At 43.2% G+C, this 18539-nt stretch overlaps 1 protein-coding gene across 2 annotated transcripts; it reads right to left on the bottom strand.

The window, feature by feature from the left end:
- Nucleotides 1-79: 79 nt before the first annotated feature.
- Nucleotides 80-18375, bottom strand: LOC149321122 (uncharacterized). Of its 2 annotated transcripts, XR_016277415.1 has the most exons (7): nucleotides 18293-18375; nucleotides 17378-17449; nucleotides 16394-16507; nucleotides 13458-15856; nucleotides 3627-3712; nucleotides 2039-2224; nucleotides 80-528 (listed from the first exon to the last, which is right to left on the bottom strand). XR_016277415.1 is itself a non-coding variant. In XM_089491951.1 (4 exons), exons 1-4 carry the CDS (start codon nucleotides 18324-18326, stop codon nucleotides 13590-13592), a joined length of 2487 nt encoding a protein of 828 aa, XP_089348077.1. In that variant the 5' UTR covers nucleotides 18327-18375; the 3' UTR covers nucleotides 13197-13589. The 2 variants fall into 2 exon arrangements, 1 of the variants encoding a protein (XP_089348077.1); XM_089491951.1 differs by lacking the exons at nucleotides 80-528; nucleotides 2039-2224; nucleotides 3627-3712 and having other exon boundaries at nucleotides 13197-15856.
- Between the last annotated feature and the right edge of the window lie 164 nt (nucleotides 18376-18539).

Raw genomic sequence — 18539 nt, forward strand, 5'->3', positions numbered from 1 at the left:
GACAAGTGCTATACATGCCCTGAGAGGAAATAAAATACATTTAGATTATTATAGAAAGTTCCATGTGTCCTTTCCCACATATACAACCCCTCCAAAATACTCAGTCTGGCATAGGAAATAAGTTGGATCTACAGGACTAAGTACACCATACCTGAAGCTTTACCAAACTAACTCACACTGGGCACATAAATCATATATTTCCAGTCCAATTCCCACACAAAATGAAATTTGAGCAAGGAGGCATTTGTGTTTGTCCATCTCTCATCCATTTTGGTAGAACAATTGCAGGATATTAATGCAGAATTGTTTCTTATCATTTCCATTATCTTTTTCAACCCCAGTTGGTTTCATTCTCAACTTGGCAGAGTTCTTGGGTGAACTGAGTGAAGATACCTATTTCTTGTTCCATGGCTTGGAGTTTTCCTTCAATGGTGGACAGAGTCTTCTGCAGGTTATCCACAAGACCCTTCAACATGTCCTGGTTCCCCAATACCATTTGTAGGGTTTCTTGGTTCTTCAGGACAGCACCTGCCCATAACAAGATACACATTTAGAGCTGCATCTTTTCCCCTGAAGTGCACTTTTCCACCCACCCCTCCATTCACAGCAAAGCAAATTACACAAAGACAATGAGTGACACAAAGAGAGTGATTGACTCAAAACCATGCTAATAAACTCATAGCTGAATGGGAATTTGAACCTTAGCCTCTCCAGTCCTAAAGTCTTCAAATATAATTCAAAGGAATGTGAAATGTTTATTGCAATCAAATATAATTATAAGAATGTGTATGATTTATTGCAATCAAATATAATGCAAAGGAGTGTGAAAGATTTAACATCTCACCTCTTTCTAATTTGAATAAATAGGCTCTTGCTGAAGAAGGGAATCTCTATTCCACTCCCAAAAGTTTCCCCATCTACCCTACAAAGGGACCTGGCCTACACAGACTCCCCACCAGCATCATACAATTTATCCTCCAATCTCCACTGGGAAGACCAGCAAGAGGCAAGGGAATTCTTGCTGTTATCATTGGTCAATGATCTGATACAAAAGGGAATCATTACTGTTATTCCAATCACTGATCAGAGATAACAACAGGATGTTGACAAGCTGGAGCATGGCCAAAATGGTGAAAGGTCTGGTAACATGTCCTAAGAGAGGTGGCTTAGGGAGCTGGGTATGTTTATCCTGGGAAAGAGAAATTTAAGAGGGGACATGATAGCCATGTTTAAAAATTGGAAAAGATTTCATACTGAGGATGGAGCAACCTTTGTTTTCTGCTACTCCAGAGACTAGGACATGGAGCAATGGATTCAAAGCACAGGAACAGAGATTCCATCTATACGTCAGGAAGAACGTGCTGACAGACAGTAGAATATGCTCCTTGGAGTGTGGTGGAGTCTCCTTTATTTATTTATTTATTTTTATTTTTATTTTTTTATATTTTTTGAGGTTTTAAACACAGGCTGTATTGCCATCTGTCAGGAGTGTTTTGATTGTGTATTCCTGCATGGCAGGGGGTTGGATTGGATGGCACTTGTGGACATGGAAGTAAAGGCAATCATGACATTCATTAGTAAAAAAAATTAACATTAAAAGCACCAAAATCACAAGACCAGGGCTAGGTTGGTAACATGGTGCCTTATGTGATCAAATCCATTAATGTATATTTTTTGTCACCATGCCACACAAAAGCATTTATTTTCTGCTTAAAGAATCCAGGGCAAAGGGAGCTTGCAACACCTTTGAGTCTAACTGTGCAGAAGAAGTTGTGGCATGAGCTTTCAGGTACTTTGGTCTACTAGAATCCGGGGCAGCAAAGGATAGGGAAAAGGCAAGCACAAAAGTCCAAAGCTTTGTCCCACACACAGTCCAGTGTACTTATCTGTAGACAACTCCTGTGCCAACTTCTTTCTTTCAGTGAGTCTCAAAGGTGCTACAAGATCTCTCTACATACTGATTCTACAGAATAACATGGCTATATCTTTGAACAGACCAGTAGAACACAGGCTTGTTGACTGAACAGGGACTGCTTACCAAGCACTGTCGTGTACTGTTCTATGCTGCTGCCCAGATGTGTTGCAGGGATGGATCTCAATGGATAGGTTGCCATAAGTGGTTGTCGAGGTGGAGGAAGAGGAGAACAAGAAGGCCCTGGCTGCGTTGCTACATCTGTCATCTCTTGAGGGCTGCCTTTCTGTTCACAGTTAACAGTCTCATGGGCTACACAAAAGCAAATGTAAACATGACATGACTTACACAGTGAGGCACTTAGGTCATTTGGAAAACCTGGCAAAGTTTCTTTCCAGCTACAACTTCCAGCACTCCCTATCATGAATGCTCAGTGGCCATGTTGGCTGAAGAATTCTGGGAACTAGATTTCAAAAAGTAATTTTCCTAGGCTCTGGGGAAAAATAATTTATTTAATGCTCTTATGGCATACTGTTGGGGTCATCAATTACATGGGGCCAATCCTCTCTCCAAAACACCCACAGGTTGTGCACACCCACACAACAAGGCCAAATATAGGTTGAGTCTTCCTTATCTGGTTTTGGATTTTAGAATTTTTCAGATTTTAGAATATGTGCATATCCATAATGAAATAGCTTACAGATGGGACCCAAGTCTAAACATGAAATGCATTTGTGTTTCTGTACCTTATACATATAGCCTGAAATAATTTTTTGTGCATGAAACAAAGTTTGTGTACACTGAACCATCAGAAAGCAAAGGTGTCACTATCTCAACCATCCATGTGGACAATTTTGGATTTTGAAGTATTTCAGATTTTTGGAATTTTTGATAAGGGAGATTCAACTTGTACTCTGCCTCTGCAATTTCTCTTGAAAAAAATGGTGATATCACATCATGTTTTCTTGCCATTTCTGAGAGGTGATTCAAAAGCAAACTGTGGAATTTGAGAGGTAGTAGGAGATTCTGGGAGGTTATATGGGTGGGTTTGTTTAACATGCTTTTGTGCAGGGGGGGGGCTATTTGCACAGTGTTTGGACAAAATACACCCTCAAATCACACCAACTTTTGTTTCAAATTGAGGGGCTTCAAAAGTCACAGTACTGAGGACCTGAGGCAGCATGCAACCCATGGGCGATGCATTGCCCACTTCTGGCATACAGATTTTATTTTATTTTACTTTATTTTATTTCTATACTGTACCACCTTTTTCTGAATTGGACTCAAGGTGGCTCAGAGAGTGTGACTAGCCCAAGGCTTGGGAGTCTGAGAGAGTGTGACTAGCCCAAGGTCACCCAGTGGGTTTCATGGGCAAGCAGAAATCGAACCCTGGTCCCTATAGTTGTAGTTTAGAAGTCATAGTCCAACACTCAAACCATGACACCATGCTGGCTCTTTATGACTCTGGAGACCAGGGTTCAAATGCCAGCTTGGCTGTGTAAACCTACTGGGTGAGGTTGTAGAAGTCACACTCAGCTTCAGAGGATGGCAATGGTCAAACTCCCCTGAACAAATCTTACCAAGAAAACCAATGATAGGGCAACCCTTAGTAGAAGCACCTTGAAGGCAAACAACAAAAAAACTTTATATTGTATACTTTAAGTATACAATATAAATAAGCAATGTAAGAAACATTTTGCGGTCGGATACTAACCCTCACTGAGGTCTGCTTGGCCGTCTTCCTTCTGTGCAGAGCTCCTATCTCCCTTCTCCTCTATCCCTTCCATCCTCTAGCAGAGTCTGCAAGCAAAGAAATTGCTGCAGCCTTGTTACAAGATACTTAACTTCCTTTTCTGAGGGTTTCACTCAGGTCTGTCTTACCTGGGGGCCAATCAGCTCACAGCATTTCCACTGGCTGTGTTGGATGGTCACCTTGGGCTTGAAAGCAAAAGGGATCAAACATAGGATGAAGGTGGGAGCATTTTGTCTTCTCATCTGTCTTTCCTCCCCAAGGCCAGTCTATATTGTTATTATTATTATTACTGATTATTAATTGTTGTTTTCACTTATTTTTCTCTCCTTTTATTTTAGGACTACAGATTAGTGAAGAAGTCAAAGACCTAGGACTTTGTCACACGGAGGCAAATTGGAGGCAAACTGGTTAAATCCTGTGCAGAAACAGGATTTTAAAATCTGCCAAATACCCACTTTTGCGAGTCGTTTTTCAGACGTGTTGGCGTCAATGAGAAATAATGCAATATTAATCCGAATGCACAGTCGACAAAAACACACTCCTTTTTAGGTTATCTAATCTACTATTTTCTCCCTACCTCTCTCAGCTGTCTGACACTGAAGAAATAAAGCAGTTTGACACCACTTTGACTGTCATGGGTCTCAGCCTATGGAATCCTGGGATCTGTGCTTTGATGGTCTGTCAGCCAGGTCTGGTAGCCTCATCAAACTATAAATCCCAGGATTCTATAAGATAACATCATGGCAGTTAAAATGGTGTCAAACTGCAAAGTTTGTGCAGTGCAGTTACATACTTAGTTATTGCAGAAAATAAAATGTTCAAGTTTTGAAAAGTGAAGTTGTTCTTCCTTGGGTTGAAAAATCTGTTCCTGTCCTGGCTTTGAGCAGAAAGGTCAGAGGTGGCTTTAAAGTGTGGGTTGTGAGCCACATGTGACTTCCAGGGGTGTTTTGGTGGCCCCCAGGGCCCCCCATGAGTCAAAGATATTCCTTCATAATGCCTCCAAATGCAGTCTAGATTTGGAGGAGATTTCTACCACATTTGGAGACCCACTGGGCTGCCCAGGGGTCAAAACAATTTTTGCAAACATTTTCAAAATGTTTTTTTCCCTGCAGGATCAGGTGTGGCCCTTCAAGGTGTGGCCCCCTAGGCTTCCACAGTTAGCTTCTCCTGCTTTAAAAGCTACACAACAGTTACAAATCCAACAGGAAAAATGGGAAAGGCTGCATCGGTTGGATGTCTACCTTTTATCCATCTGCCGAAGGTCTCTTAACCAGCCAAAGCAACAAGAATGATCAAACCAGAAGTCTATTTTGATTTTCAGTTAGGCTTTATCTCTTTATAGAGATTCACCAACCTCAACAGTACATAATAACAACAACGATACTCAAATACAGTATTATTCCATGTTGTTCTTTTTAAGGAAACCAAATTCCTACATTTTTGACTTCCAGCTTAATGCATTCGCTTCAGATTGCCATTTAGTTATGGTGCACCAAATAATCCAAAGAAGCAAAATTGGCTGACAACATTGTAATGGGCACAGAAATGTAACAGAGATACCAAACACTTCCAAACCAATGACTGCAATTAATTGTTTGTTGGCAATGCTTTACAATTGTATCTTTACAGTAAGGCATTGGACCCCATAACAGTAAGGTATTACACAGCATTGTGTCCTAAACTGTAGAAAAGTGGGTGAAACTGGAATAAATGAGTGGCAACATAAGTGAGGATGTCACTCTCAGATAGATGTTATTTGTTAATATAACATCTTAATGAGCAAGATGAAGTATGGTTTTCACATATACAATAAATTTGTGAAGCGCATTGCTCCAACTCCCATTTTTCAAATGGAGAGCTAAGGAGAAAAGAGAGTAACTGGCCAAAGCCTGGCGTATCACTGAGGGAAGATTTAAAACCAAATGTCTTGAGTCAAAAGTACCTTTGAGCACCAACCACCTGTTTTCCCCAAGGTAGCTCTGTACCAAGTTTCAAAGCAAGGATTTTTGAAGATTTACTCAGAGGAAACTCCCATTGAGCTCAGTGGAGTATGCACCTAAGTAAGCACACACAGGGTTGTAGCTGATATGTTGGCCAGCTCTTGCAAAATCTTTTGTGTGGAAATAACAAAGGGTTTTGTGTGGCATTGCAAAGGCTCACATGTTGTTTTTGGAAAAAGCTTTTGTGGGTTCTAGCTACATCAAATTTGTTAAGGTACGGCAAGGCTTTTCATCATTTTGTTCTGCAGCACAATTAATCCCACCTCACATTCAGATTAATGTATAAATTCCTGAGTTATGTTGCATTGAAAATGATGATGATGATGATGATGATGATGAACTTCCTAGTGCTCATTGCTGTACTGGGCGATCTCAAAAAGGATTAGTGCATGTGGCTCCCCAAATATTGATGGAGTCAATTTCCTATCAGCTAGATGGCAATGATGATGGTCAGAGATGATGGGAGGTATTTAACTACAACTGTGAACATCCCTTGCTACTAGCCAATTCTGCTGGGTAAAGCTGATAGAAGGTGCATGTTTCCTTCAGGGCCAACATGGCACAATGGTTTGAGTGTTGGAATACAACTCTGAAGACCAGGGTTTGATTCCTGGCTCGGCCATGAAACCCACTGGGTGACTTTGGGCAAGTCACACTCTCTCAGCCTCAGGGGAAGGCAATGGCAAACCCCCTCTGAACTACTCTTGCCAAGAAAACACAATGACAGGGTTACCTTAGGGTAAGTCGGAAACAACTTAAAGGCATACCACTCACACATTTCTTGCCTCTGAATTTAACCGCTATATCAGGGACAGAACATATATGTCTATGGGCCCTTTCACACTGCCCCATTATAGCACTGTGATTCCACTTTAACTGTCATTATTCCATGCTATGGAATCTTGGGATTTGCAGTTCATGATCAGGTACTTAGAATTCTAGCCCTAGAGCCCTACTGCTTCAGCAAACTGCAAAGGCCAGGAATGATGGGGCCTATGCAGTTTTGCTCTTTAAAAGATGGTTATAAAAAGGCCATGGAGTTTTTAAAAAAGGAGATGGTTAACAAATTATAGGAAATGTTGTTATTTATGTTCAGGTTAAAATGTAAGGAATATTATGTTACAAATCTTGTAATTTATCGCCTGAAAATAATTAATTAATTAATTAATTAATTAATTCATGTGGGAATAGCCAGGGACTGATGAAGGGTTGAGGGGGCTGTTGTCTCCCAGCATTTGCTGATTTGGAAAGTCATCACACTGCATAATCATGGAGCCAGACCTGGAAGACTGCCTTATAAAATACTGGGCCATCAGTCCATCTAGCTAAGGCTTGCCTATTTCTGATAGCCCTTCCATCGTCCCTGGCATCGTCTTTTCCTGGCCTTGCTAGCCAAGATGCCACAGCCTGGACCTGGAACTTGCTATGTACAAATCACAATGTGCTATGATGAATCTCATCTCCACTACAAATTTGTCACAATTGCATCCTCTTCTAAGACGAGCCTGCTGGCTACAAGTATATAAAATGAGCCTATCTGCTACAAACCATCCTCTGAGGTTGAGAGAGTGTGGCTAGCCCAAGGTGGATTTACATGGCTTTAAGCTCTTCTGAACTGGGATCTTGAGGGCCTTGAATATGATGCTCTCTGCAGACCCACATCATGTTGGCCCTGCCTCTTTGGGCTCAAATGGTCTCACGTGCTCAGAGAGAGAAGACAGGTAAGTAGAGGGACCAGATCCTGTCTGAGCTTTGACCTTGGATGGAAGACCACCAACAAATACTAGGTGCTGTAAGCTGTATTTCAGAGGAAGGAGCAGTGTGGTGTAGTGGTTTAAGCATTGGACTATGACCCTGGAGACCAGGGTTTGAATCCCAGCTCGGCCATGTAAATCCACCTTGAGCAAGTCACACTCTCTCAGCCTCAGAGGATGGCAATGGCCAAACCCCTCTTATGAAAAATGCCAAGAAAAACCCCTGATATGTTCGCCTTAGGGTCGCCATAAGGTAGAAACAACTGGAAGGCACAGAACAACAACTGCCAAAACCACCTCTGACTAGTCCATGCCTAAGAAACCCTATGAAATTCATGAGGTGACCATAAGTTGACAGGCAACTTAAAGGTGTGCACACATACCCTGTTTTTTTTTTTTTCTCCTTTTGTTGACACTGGTTGTTTCTTTAGAAGGTACAGGCTTGAGGCCAGTGGTAGAATGCACCCATGCTTTTATTATTGGGCAAGCAGACCAATCTCTCACAAATAGACATCAGAAAGATAGTACAGGTTGAATCTCCCTTATCTGAAATGCTTGGGACCAAAAGCGTTTGGGATTTCAGATTTATTTTATTTTAATCATTGCATATACAGTACATGAGGTATCTTAGAGATGGAACCCAAATCTAAACACAAAAGTCATTTATGTTTCGTATACACCTTATATACATAGCCTGAAGGTGATTTTATATACAGTATTTTTAATAATTTTGTGCACGAAACCAAGTTTGTGTACACTGAACCATCAGAAAGCAAAGGTGTCACTATCTCAGCCACCCATGTAGACAATTTGGGATTTTAGAATATTTTGGATTTTGGAATTCTGTATAAGGGAGACTCAATTGTATTTAAAACAAACAGTGGAAGAATAATTTGCCCTCCCAGGGTATTCTGTCGCTGATCTTATAGTTTTTGAATAAAGAAACTGCAACCAGGCTCGGGGCAAGGGCAGAGTTGAATTACAATTTATTAAGATGTTTCATCTGTTATCAGAGCTTTGAGTGATAAAACGATTCTCTCAAGGAGTCTGTTCTGAAGGTGAATGGATGGCACCAGTTAAGAACCCACTGTGTGCAGATAACACCTCTGTTGTTTCACCTTGTAACAAGAATCCTCTTGGTTAGTTCCACCTAGAGGAGACTCATTCAATCAATTGTTGTGTAATGAGTCAATACACAAATAAATCCCACTGATTCAATGGGTCTTCTCTAGTCAGGTGTAGCAATAGAATTTAAGCAGGTACTATGTGTTTGCTGTAGAAAACATGCAAGCAGTGTCAGTGTATCAAAAAGATGATCATGTTGGTTTGTTTAGCCAATTTCAGAAACATTTCACATTAGATCTGAAGCTAGAGGATTGTCTTGCGCTAGGAGTATGTAAGCATATTCAAATCTTACTCAGCCGTTATGTTTATTGGTTGACACTGGTGCTGTCACTGAGTTTACAAGGTTCTGTGAGGATAGAGGGATCTGGCTGAATTACCTGTGTTCATTCTTACCCAGTGCCAAGATGTTTGTGGCATCAGCAGAGCTTAGAAAAGTTACTTTTTTGGGATCATGACCCTCAGAATCCCTCAACTAGTGTAGCCACAAGTGAAACATGGTCAGTACTTTCTTTCTATATCAAGAACTCGCTGAATGAGTCTGTTGTAGTTGAGATTAGCAATTGATTTTAATTTCCTTCAGACCTCTCCATCTACAATTTTGCCTCTGGTCATTTATGTTGTACACTGGTAATGGTGGTGGTGCTGGGGATTATGTTAGCCTGTTGCATGAAAAAACAATGAAGAGTTTTATGGCCCTTAAAGGTTAACAAAGGGGTTTTCTTAGCTTTGCATGTATATCCAAAATTCTGGGTACAGGTTGAGTCTCTCTTATCCAAAACTATTGGGACCAAAAGTGTTTGGGATTTTGGAATATTTGCATACACATAATGAGATATCTTAATGGGATCCGAGTCTAAGCATGAAATTAATTTATGTTTTGTATATACTTGATACACACGTAGCCTGAAGGTAATTTTATACACAATATTTTAAATAATTTTGTTCACAAAACAAAAGCTTGGGTACACTGAGTCATGAGAAGGCAAAGGTGTCACTACCTCAGCCACCCACATGGATGATTTTAGAATATTTTGGAATTCTGGATAAGGGGGACTCAACCTGTAACACTTCAGGCATGTAATGATCTGTGCATGTGATAATAAATAGGTTCACTCTTAAGGTGCCATTACACTCTTGTTTTTCCTGCATGAAACTCCCTTTGCAAGGCTGACACAGGTCATTTTACTACCTGAGGCAAATGGCACATTGCCCAATAGTATGACCAGTCGTGTTTGTTTAGAAGTTATTTCATTGCATGTGTGGACAGGAGGTACTAAAGGAAGAGCATGAACTTTTGGCCTAATTTCATGCCAAAGGTGAGTGGAGGTAATCCAAAATGACAAGAGGATGAATAGAGGAATCTATCTGTTTTACCAGAACAGAAGGGGGGGAGATATAGCTGTGTTAGTCTGTAGAATCAGTACGTAGAGAGATCTTGTAGCATCTTTGAGACTAACTGAAAGAAAGAAGTTGTCATGAGGAGCTTTCATAGACTTGAGTCTGTCTACTTCATCGAATGCTCATGCTACAAAAGCTCATGCTACCAACTTCTTTCTTTCTAGTCTCAAAGATGCTACAAGATCTCTCTACAGAAGAAGAAAAGCGATGGAAGGAATGGGGGGAGCCTTCGGTGGCTAATGAGTTCACATTTTTGGAGAAAGGTTTGCTGAGTGGGGAGGGAGAAGGAAACAACTGAGAACTCGGCCCAGCCAGGGCAATTTTCTGCCCTGCCTACCACAGGAAGCAACTACCACAGGAAGCAACAGATTACCCCAAGGCTACATCTGCACTGTAGAATAATATAGTCATAGTCGGAAAAGATCCCAAGGGCCATCTAGTTCAACCCCCTGCCATGCAGAAATACATAATCAAAGCACTTCCAACAGATGGCCATCCAGCTTTTGTTTAATAACCTCCAAAGAAGGAAACTCTACTACTCTCCAATGCAGTGTGTTCCACTGTCAAACGGTTCTTACCATCAGGAAATGTAGTTTAGACACCACTTTAACTGCCATGGAATCCTGGGATTTGTAGTTTGTTGTGGCACTAGAGCTCTCTGACAGAGAAGGCTCAATGTCTCACAAAACTACAAATCTCATAATGCTATAGGACTGAACCACGGCAATTGAAGTGGCGTTAAAGTGCACTATTACTACACTGCAGATGTAGTTTGAGAGAACTCAGCCCTCAGGAGGGGAATACGAGAAAGTGCCTCCCTCCAAACCCCCAAAGAGTGAATTGCCCCCAGAAGTGCAATTCAACTTTAAATAGATGCAATTGCCCAGTCCTGATCTAGACAGTCACAAGTTCTCTGCCTTTGAGTTAACAATGCCATCAAATAAAAGTGGCCAGGCCTCAACAGCTGCACCTTTTACAACAGTTCAAGATAGAACTACCAGCAATCAGTGTTTTTCTCTGTGTTCTAAACATTTGCAGCACCTGATGTTTGCATATCATATAAGCTGCTGTTAAAGGCACAAGACAGCAGATTATTTTTCTTCTGCTGATCAGTTGGCAACTCTAATTGTTGCCTCCTGAGCGGACTGAGTAAACTGTTCCCTGCTTTCATTCTGATTCATATCCCACACACTGTGGGTCCAGAAAAGAGTCTGGATTCTTGAGCTGATTGTGGGCGAGGACTCTCCTTTAAAATGTATTCTCAGTAAACCAAACATCAACCAGAGTTTTCAGTTTTTGTGTGTCACCAAGTCATTTCTGATTTATGTTGATCCTAACAAAGGGTTTTCTTAGCAAGATTCACAGTGAGTTTGCTATGGCCTTCCTCTGAGGCTGAGAGAGTGTCACCCAGCAGGTTTCCATGGCCGAGTGAAGATTCAAAACCTGGTATCCCAGAGACCCAGGCCAGTGCTCCAACCACTATGCCACACTGGCTCTCTAGTTTTCATCTAGAGCCTAGGAAAATACATTGCAATCAAGATTTGATGGAGGATAATTTAGAACATGAGTGGCAATCATGCATGCCTCCAGATGTTTCTGGACAACAATTCTCATCAGCCCTAGCCAGGATACCAATCAGTTAGGAATGCTGGGCGTTGCAGTCTAAGAACATCAGGAAGGTTGCATGACTACTTCCCAGGCTGAAAACTATCAAGGAATACTGATGGTCCAGATTAGATTTCCACTAAGGTAGCAGTGGGCAATTTGCAGCCTTCCTGATATTAGTGGACTGCACCTCCCATCATCCTTCACTATTGGCTAAGTTGGCTGGGGTTGGTAGGAGTTGCTGTCTTACACCTGGAAGTGCAGATAGTCCCCAAATCTGCACTAATATATCACGTGATTATAATTCTGTTGTCAGTTATACAGACAATAGGAATTTGTTGATCAGTGCTGAGTTTGGATCTAGACATCCTGTAATCAAATTAATCTCCTCAGTGGTCTCATGCTGTGGCTTTTGGACAGGTCAGCCTTTTCTTGGTATTCTGTCCTGGGATGATATCCCCCCAAACTATATATTCTTCCAGCTGCTCTCTTTCTCTACCCACTATAGTGGACAAATGCCAACTAGAATTGAAATTTGGTGAGGAAAGGGTGGGGAACCTTTGGCTTTCCAGATGTATTGTACTATAATTTCCACAATACTTTACTATCAGTAATGCTGGCTACAGCTCTTCCGAATGGGAACGAACAGTTCTACAGTGTCACATATTCCTCTCCCTGGGTTAGAAGATGGAGATTGCAGAATATAAAACACAGAACATAAAGCTGCCTTACATAGAGTCAGAAATGTAGTCCACCTGCTTTCATCAGTCAAGATCCCTCCAAATGTTGGGACCATGACTCCCATTAACTGTACCTGACATGGCCAATGGTCAGTGATCCCTGACCAGCTCCAGTCCAAAAAAGTAATTTTCCAAGCTTTGTTCCAAATGTAACTGGACTTAAATTCCCATTATCCCTCATCTTTGGTTATGCTGGCTAGGGTTGGTTGCTTTTGCAGCCCAGTAAGTCAATTTGAGGACAGTTAAAAACAACAACAATTTGGAGGGCCAAATAATTACCCATCCCAGTCAGGGATTATAAGAGTTGTGGTTCAAAACATCTTCAGGAACTCAGACTGAGAAAGGCTGGCCTTTATATTAATTAGTAGTGGCTCTCGGGCAGCTCTTCCACACTGCAGAAATAAAGCAGTTTGACACCACTTTAACAGACGTGGCTCCATCCAGTGGAATCCTGAAATTTGTAGTTTGCTGCGGTATTCAGCCTGATCGATTAGACAGGTTTGGTGCCTCACCAAACTATGAATCTGTAGAATAGAGTCATGGCAGTTGAAGTGATGTCAACTGCTTTATTTCTGCAGTGTGGAAGAAAAAAAGGTAGTTGGTGTATTCTACCTGGGACTATACCATCTCAGAATAAAGGGAACAGAAATTCTTATATCTCCAAATTCACCCCACATCAAAAGTATGTGGGAAGTGTTCTCATAAGAAGCAAGGATGCAAATACAATATAGCCTTCGCCTTACAGCTCAGAAAATTTGATTGAAGGGTGATGGTGGTGATAGTGGTGATAGTCTAACTCCACACAAACCCATTATGGGGGATTCTGGGAGACACAATCTTAAAAAAAAGTTTCCCAACCTCTGCTTCTTGAGAATCACATACTAGCTTTCTGTAGGCAGGATTGTTTTTATGTGAGTCACAGAACAACAAAAGATCCCACCTGGCTGCACCTGCATGGCAGAATTATTGCAGTGTTATGCAGTTCTGGGATTTGTAGTTCTGTGAAATATTTAGCTGCCTCTATCAGAGAGCTCTGGTGCTACAACAAACTACAAAACCCAGGATTCCATAGCATGAAGCCATGACAGTTAAACTGGCGTCAAACTGCATTAAATCTGCAGTGAGGCAGCAGCCCGAGTTCTGTTCCACTCAAAGATGTCCCTTCCCTACCTCTCAGCCCATTTGCAGTGGTATCATCCCATCAGGAGTGTGCCATGTGCTTTTTTCAGAATGGTTGCGTTAGGTCTGTGTCTCAATCTAGAGGACAGTCCACCCCACCCTGCCAACAGCTTGACCGTTTAGTTAGGAGGTGGGAGGAGGCTGTGCCCACCCCTCTTGGGTGAGTGTGGACAACCAGCCAGAACTGCTTTCTCCGAGTCTCCATGTATCTGGAGGCAGGAACCCCTTCATGCCCCATCCCCTTAGGCCCCCAGCTGGGGCAGGATTGGGGACAATAGGGCCTTGGAACGGAGCTGATGCCTCCGGCCACATAGAAGCAACTGAAGTGGTGACACTCCTGTCTGCCTCACTCCACCAAGGTGGCATGAGAGAAAGCGAAGGTTCAGGGACAACAGGAACCATTTCCTTGGGATGCTTGACTTGAGAGAAAGAGGAGGAAGCACTTCCTTCAGTTCCTTCCCGCATGCCTCCCTTTGGGGGCCGGTCAGCAGCATGAGTGCGCTGGTGGCGGTTGCGGTGGGAGCTGCGACTGAAACATTTCCCACACTCGGGACACTGGTAAGGTTTCTCTCCCGTGTGGACCCTCTGGTGCCTCTCCAGGTGGGAGACAAAGCCAAAACTCTTTCCACAGACGGTACACTCATAAGGCTTTTCACCCCGGTGGGTCCTCTGGTGTGTGAGGAGCTGAGCACTGACCACAAAGCGTTTCCCACATTCCTTGCACTTGTGGGGCTTCCCGCTTGAGTGAGTCCGCTGGTGCTGGAGAAGGGTGGAGCTGACGCTGAAGCTTTTTCCACACTCATTGCAGCGGTATGGCTTCTCCCCAGTATGGATCCGCCGGTGCCTGTCCAGGTGGGAGCTAACGCTGAAGCTTTTACCACAGTCGCCACACCCATAGGGCTTCTCTCCCGTGTGGATCCGTCTGTGCCTTTCCAAGTGGGAGCTCCAGCTGAAGCTCTTCCCGCAGTCGGGGCACCGATAGCGTTTGCTCTCAGCGATGTGGGATTTTTGGTGCTTGACTAAGGATGCCAGTTCCCCAAAAGTCTTCCCACATTCAGTGCACTTGTGGGGCCGGTCAGGAGAGTGCACTCGCTGGTGCCTCTCCAGGTGTGAACTGACGCTGAAGGCTTTCCCACACTCCTCGCACCGGTACGGCTTTTCACCCGTGTGGATCCTTTTGTGCTTGATCAGGGCTGAGCACCAGCTGAATTTCTTCCCACACTCTGGACACTGGTAAGGCCTTTCCCCTGTGTGGATCCTCTGGTGCTTCACCAGCGACGAACTCTGCCCAAAACCTTTACCACAGTCAGAGCATTTGTAAGGTTTCTCACTACAAAGTGGTGGTGATGGTGGAGGTGGGGGCTGAGGGGCAACCTTTTTGCGACTACACTCAGTGCATTTTGTGGGATCTCTTGCTCCAATTGGTGAGGCCTGGAGATGCTGGAGGGTGGCTGCACTGAGGTAGAAATTTTTGCCACAGTCCCTGCACTGCTGTGGTTTCTCACCCGTATGGATTCTCTGGTGCCGGTAGAGATGGGAACTGCGGCTGAAGCTCTTCCCGCAGTCATTGCACTGATAAGGTCTCTCCCCTGTATGGATTCGCTGATGCCTCTCCAGATGAGAAGTGAAGCTGAAACTCTTCCCGCAGTCAGGACACTCATATGGCTTCTGACCCAGGTGTTTCCTCTGGTGAGCGGCAAGGTTGGCGCTAAGGTTAAAGCCTTTCCCGCAGTCCTCACACTGGTAGGGCTTGTCGTTAGCGTGAGTCCTCTGGTGCTGGACCAGGGTTGAACTAACAGTGAAGCATTTCCCACACTCTTTGCACTGGTATGGCTTCTCCCCCGTATGAATCCGCCGGTGCCTTTCCAGGTGTGACCCAACACTGAATGCCTTCCCACACTCCTTGCATTCGTAAGGTTTTTCTCCTGTGTGGATCCGCCGGTGCCTCTCCAGGTGGGAGGTCCAGCTGAAGCTTTTCCCACAGTCCTCACACTTGTAAGGCTTGTCACCCATGTGTGACTTGCGGTGCTTGGCCAGTGCCTCGGCCTCAGAAAAGCTCTTCTCACAGTCATCACACTTGTGAGGCCTCTCATCCAGGTGGAGTCTCTGGTGTCGTAAGAGGTTGGACTTCTGGCTGAAGCTTTTGCCACACTCAGGACATTGGTGGCTTCTGTCACCCCCTTGTGGTTTCCCAGGGAACAACACTCCTTTGGAAGCACTCAACACCTGAAGTTGTCCCTGCTGCTCCTTTCCTTCTGTTGTTGAACATCTCAGTATTGTCCCTGTCAACGGGGTCTCTCCCACAATTGGCATCTCCTCCAAGGTGCCTCCTGCCTTGCTGGGTGTTTCTTGCTGAGATATATCCTCTTTCTTCCTTCCCAGCTCAGCACCTAAGGAGACAAAACAATGCAGACATGAGCTGCCTTCTACCCATGCTTCTTTTTACACAGTGAATTTACTGGAAGGTAATTATTTTCTCATTTGGAGCTGCTGCCACTTCTCAAAGATGAGGAAAAGTTACCTTTCTTGTATTACAACTCACAGTATCCCCAGGCCAGCATGGAAGTTACAGTAGAATAAAAACCATTTTCTCAAACTGTTGCATTTGTATTATCAGAAGGAGCTTTGGAAAGTTACTTTTTTTGCATCACCCTTTCCCACAATTTCCTTGATTTGCTCCTCTCCCTTTCAACACTTGCTGAAGCAGAAAACAAGCTAAGCTTTATCCCCTTTGAGGAATAGAATCCAGATTTCCTTAAAGTTGCAATTCATATAATTGTGATTTAACAAGAAACCTTTTTCTGTTTTTCTCTGTAGCAGTTTTTAATCTTATTGTAAACTACACTGAATCCCTGTTTTTTTGGGTGGGGTGGGAATCCAGGAAAAAAAAATAGACTTCATTTTTTTAAAAGGGGGAGGTTCCTTACATGGTGGGGTATCAGTTGACACTTCGCTTCTCTCAGATTCCTGAAGGTCTGGAGCCCATGGGTCTTCCCCTCGGTCCATCCAGGAGAGCAAGTCAGGTTTGGAAAGTGGAAATCCTGTTGATAAAACCAAATTAGAGCTTCAGTACCAGAAGAGTACGCAAGTACTCCCTTGTATGTCAAGTTTCACTGACCTGCATCCAGGGGGGAAAAGGTCCAGAGGGAAAAATGTCTCTCTGGGCATCTCGAGGTCCTCCAGATCCCTAGAGACCACCTCTTTAGGGATCTGGAGATCCTCCAGTGTGACTCTATGTCAATATCCAGCAGAAATATAACGTTTGCCATCATGATTCTCGCTATCTGCAGTATGTCTAAGCACATATCTCCTCTACAGACATGGGGGTTGGACTGTATTTAGAAACAATCCTCATTGGCTTCACAAAGCATATGCAGTTCAACTATGAGTTTTTCTACTACAAGATGTGGTGGTGCCCACCAATTTTGATAGCTTTAAAAGGTGATTAGATAAATCCATGAAGAATATGGTTGTCATGGGTAATGATGGCCAGATGCTACTTCCAGGAAAACAGAGAGCAGGGCTCTGAATGCAAGTTGCTATGGTAGATGGGTGTGCACATGTGCAGTTTGGGGGCTCAAATGGAACACTTTGCTGGGTATTATGGGAAACAGGATGCTGGACTAGACAGGCCTTTGGTTTGATCTAGCAGGGTGAGATCTTACCTTCTTTGATATGTGAATATGTAAACAAATATACAAATTAATATATCCCTGTATAATTGATCTACCCACATTCTGCAAATATTTCCAAACAGTTCAAAAATGCACCATGTCAAAAAAAGTCTTTCAAAAATTAGAAGCCCTCTTTGCAGCATTAGAATGTGGGTTTCTTGTTTCTACTGATGAGGATAATTAGATACAGTTTCAGTTTTGTTTTGGATGACGTGTAGTCACACATGTGATTTCTACCTGATGCCAACCCTCTCCGGTGGGATTCAGCCAGTGCAGTGATCCGAGGCAGGCTGATTGCCATCTCTTCTGCTATCAAGAAAGAGTTGAGAAGACACCATTAGAACACAAGGCAGGCTGGTGGGCTTCTTTTGCTTTGAACTTGACGAACTCAGTGCCCTTCTGTCACCACATGGAAGCATTATCTTAAGATACAGCTGTCCTTCAAGTTAGAAGCTGACAACTTCAGTGGATCCAAGGGGCCAATTTTGAAAAATGTCTGTCCTAGTTATGCCTTTTCTGGGGCACGGCAAATATCACCACAGTGGTTCATGCATAAGTTACCTCCTATTTAGACTACTGTAATGTACTCTGTGTGGGACAGCCTTGAAGAGTATGCAGAAGCTATAACAAGTAAAGTCAGCCCTCAGTATGCATAGATTTTTTTTTATCCATGGATTAAACCATCCACAGTTTGAAAAATATTTTTAAAATGTATATAAATTCCAAAAGAAAACCTTGATTTTGCCATTTTATAAAGGGACATCATTTTACTAGGCCAGTGTATTCAATGGGACTTAAGCAGCCACGGATTTTTGGTATCCACAGGGGGTCTTGGAACCAAACTCAAGCAGGTACCAAGGGCCTACTTTACAAAATCTGGCAGCCAGACCTATTGTTGGGGCCATATAACACCTGTCTTACAGGAACTGCACTGGCTTCCAATGTGCTTCTGAGCACACAGTTTAAGGTGTTGGTTTTGACCTTTGTTGTTGTTGTGTGCCTTCATGTTGTTTCTGACTTACAGTGATCCTAAGGCAATGCTATCACAGGGTTTTCTTAGCAAGTTTCTTCAGACGGGGTTTGCCTTTGTCATCCTCTGAGGCTGAGCGAGTATGACTTGCCCAAGGTCACCCAGTTGTGACAGATCCTTACCCAAAGAGATTAGTGTCTCATAATTCTCCTGCATGATATTCCGGTAGAGATCTTTCCAGTAAGAGGTCCTGCGTATTCATGAAATTCAATTTTTACCTTGGAGATCTCGGGCATCTGGGGGCAAAAAAAAAGAGCCTGTCCATTAGAATAACTACCCCTGGAGCTTTGCTTCTAGATTTGCTTGCAAAACCCAGATTTCTTTTAAGTATTGCTTTTAAAAACTGTAACCATGTTTGATGTGCATGTA

This window comes from Sceloporus occidentalis, unplaced genomic scaffold (genome assembly GCF_023333645.1).
Source record: "Sceloporus occidentalis isolate IW3139 unplaced genomic scaffold, rSceOcc1.0.p SCAF_1, whole genome shotgun sequence".
Taxonomy (NCBI): domain Eukaryota; kingdom Metazoa; phylum Chordata; class Lepidosauria; order Squamata; family Phrynosomatidae; genus Sceloporus; species Sceloporus occidentalis.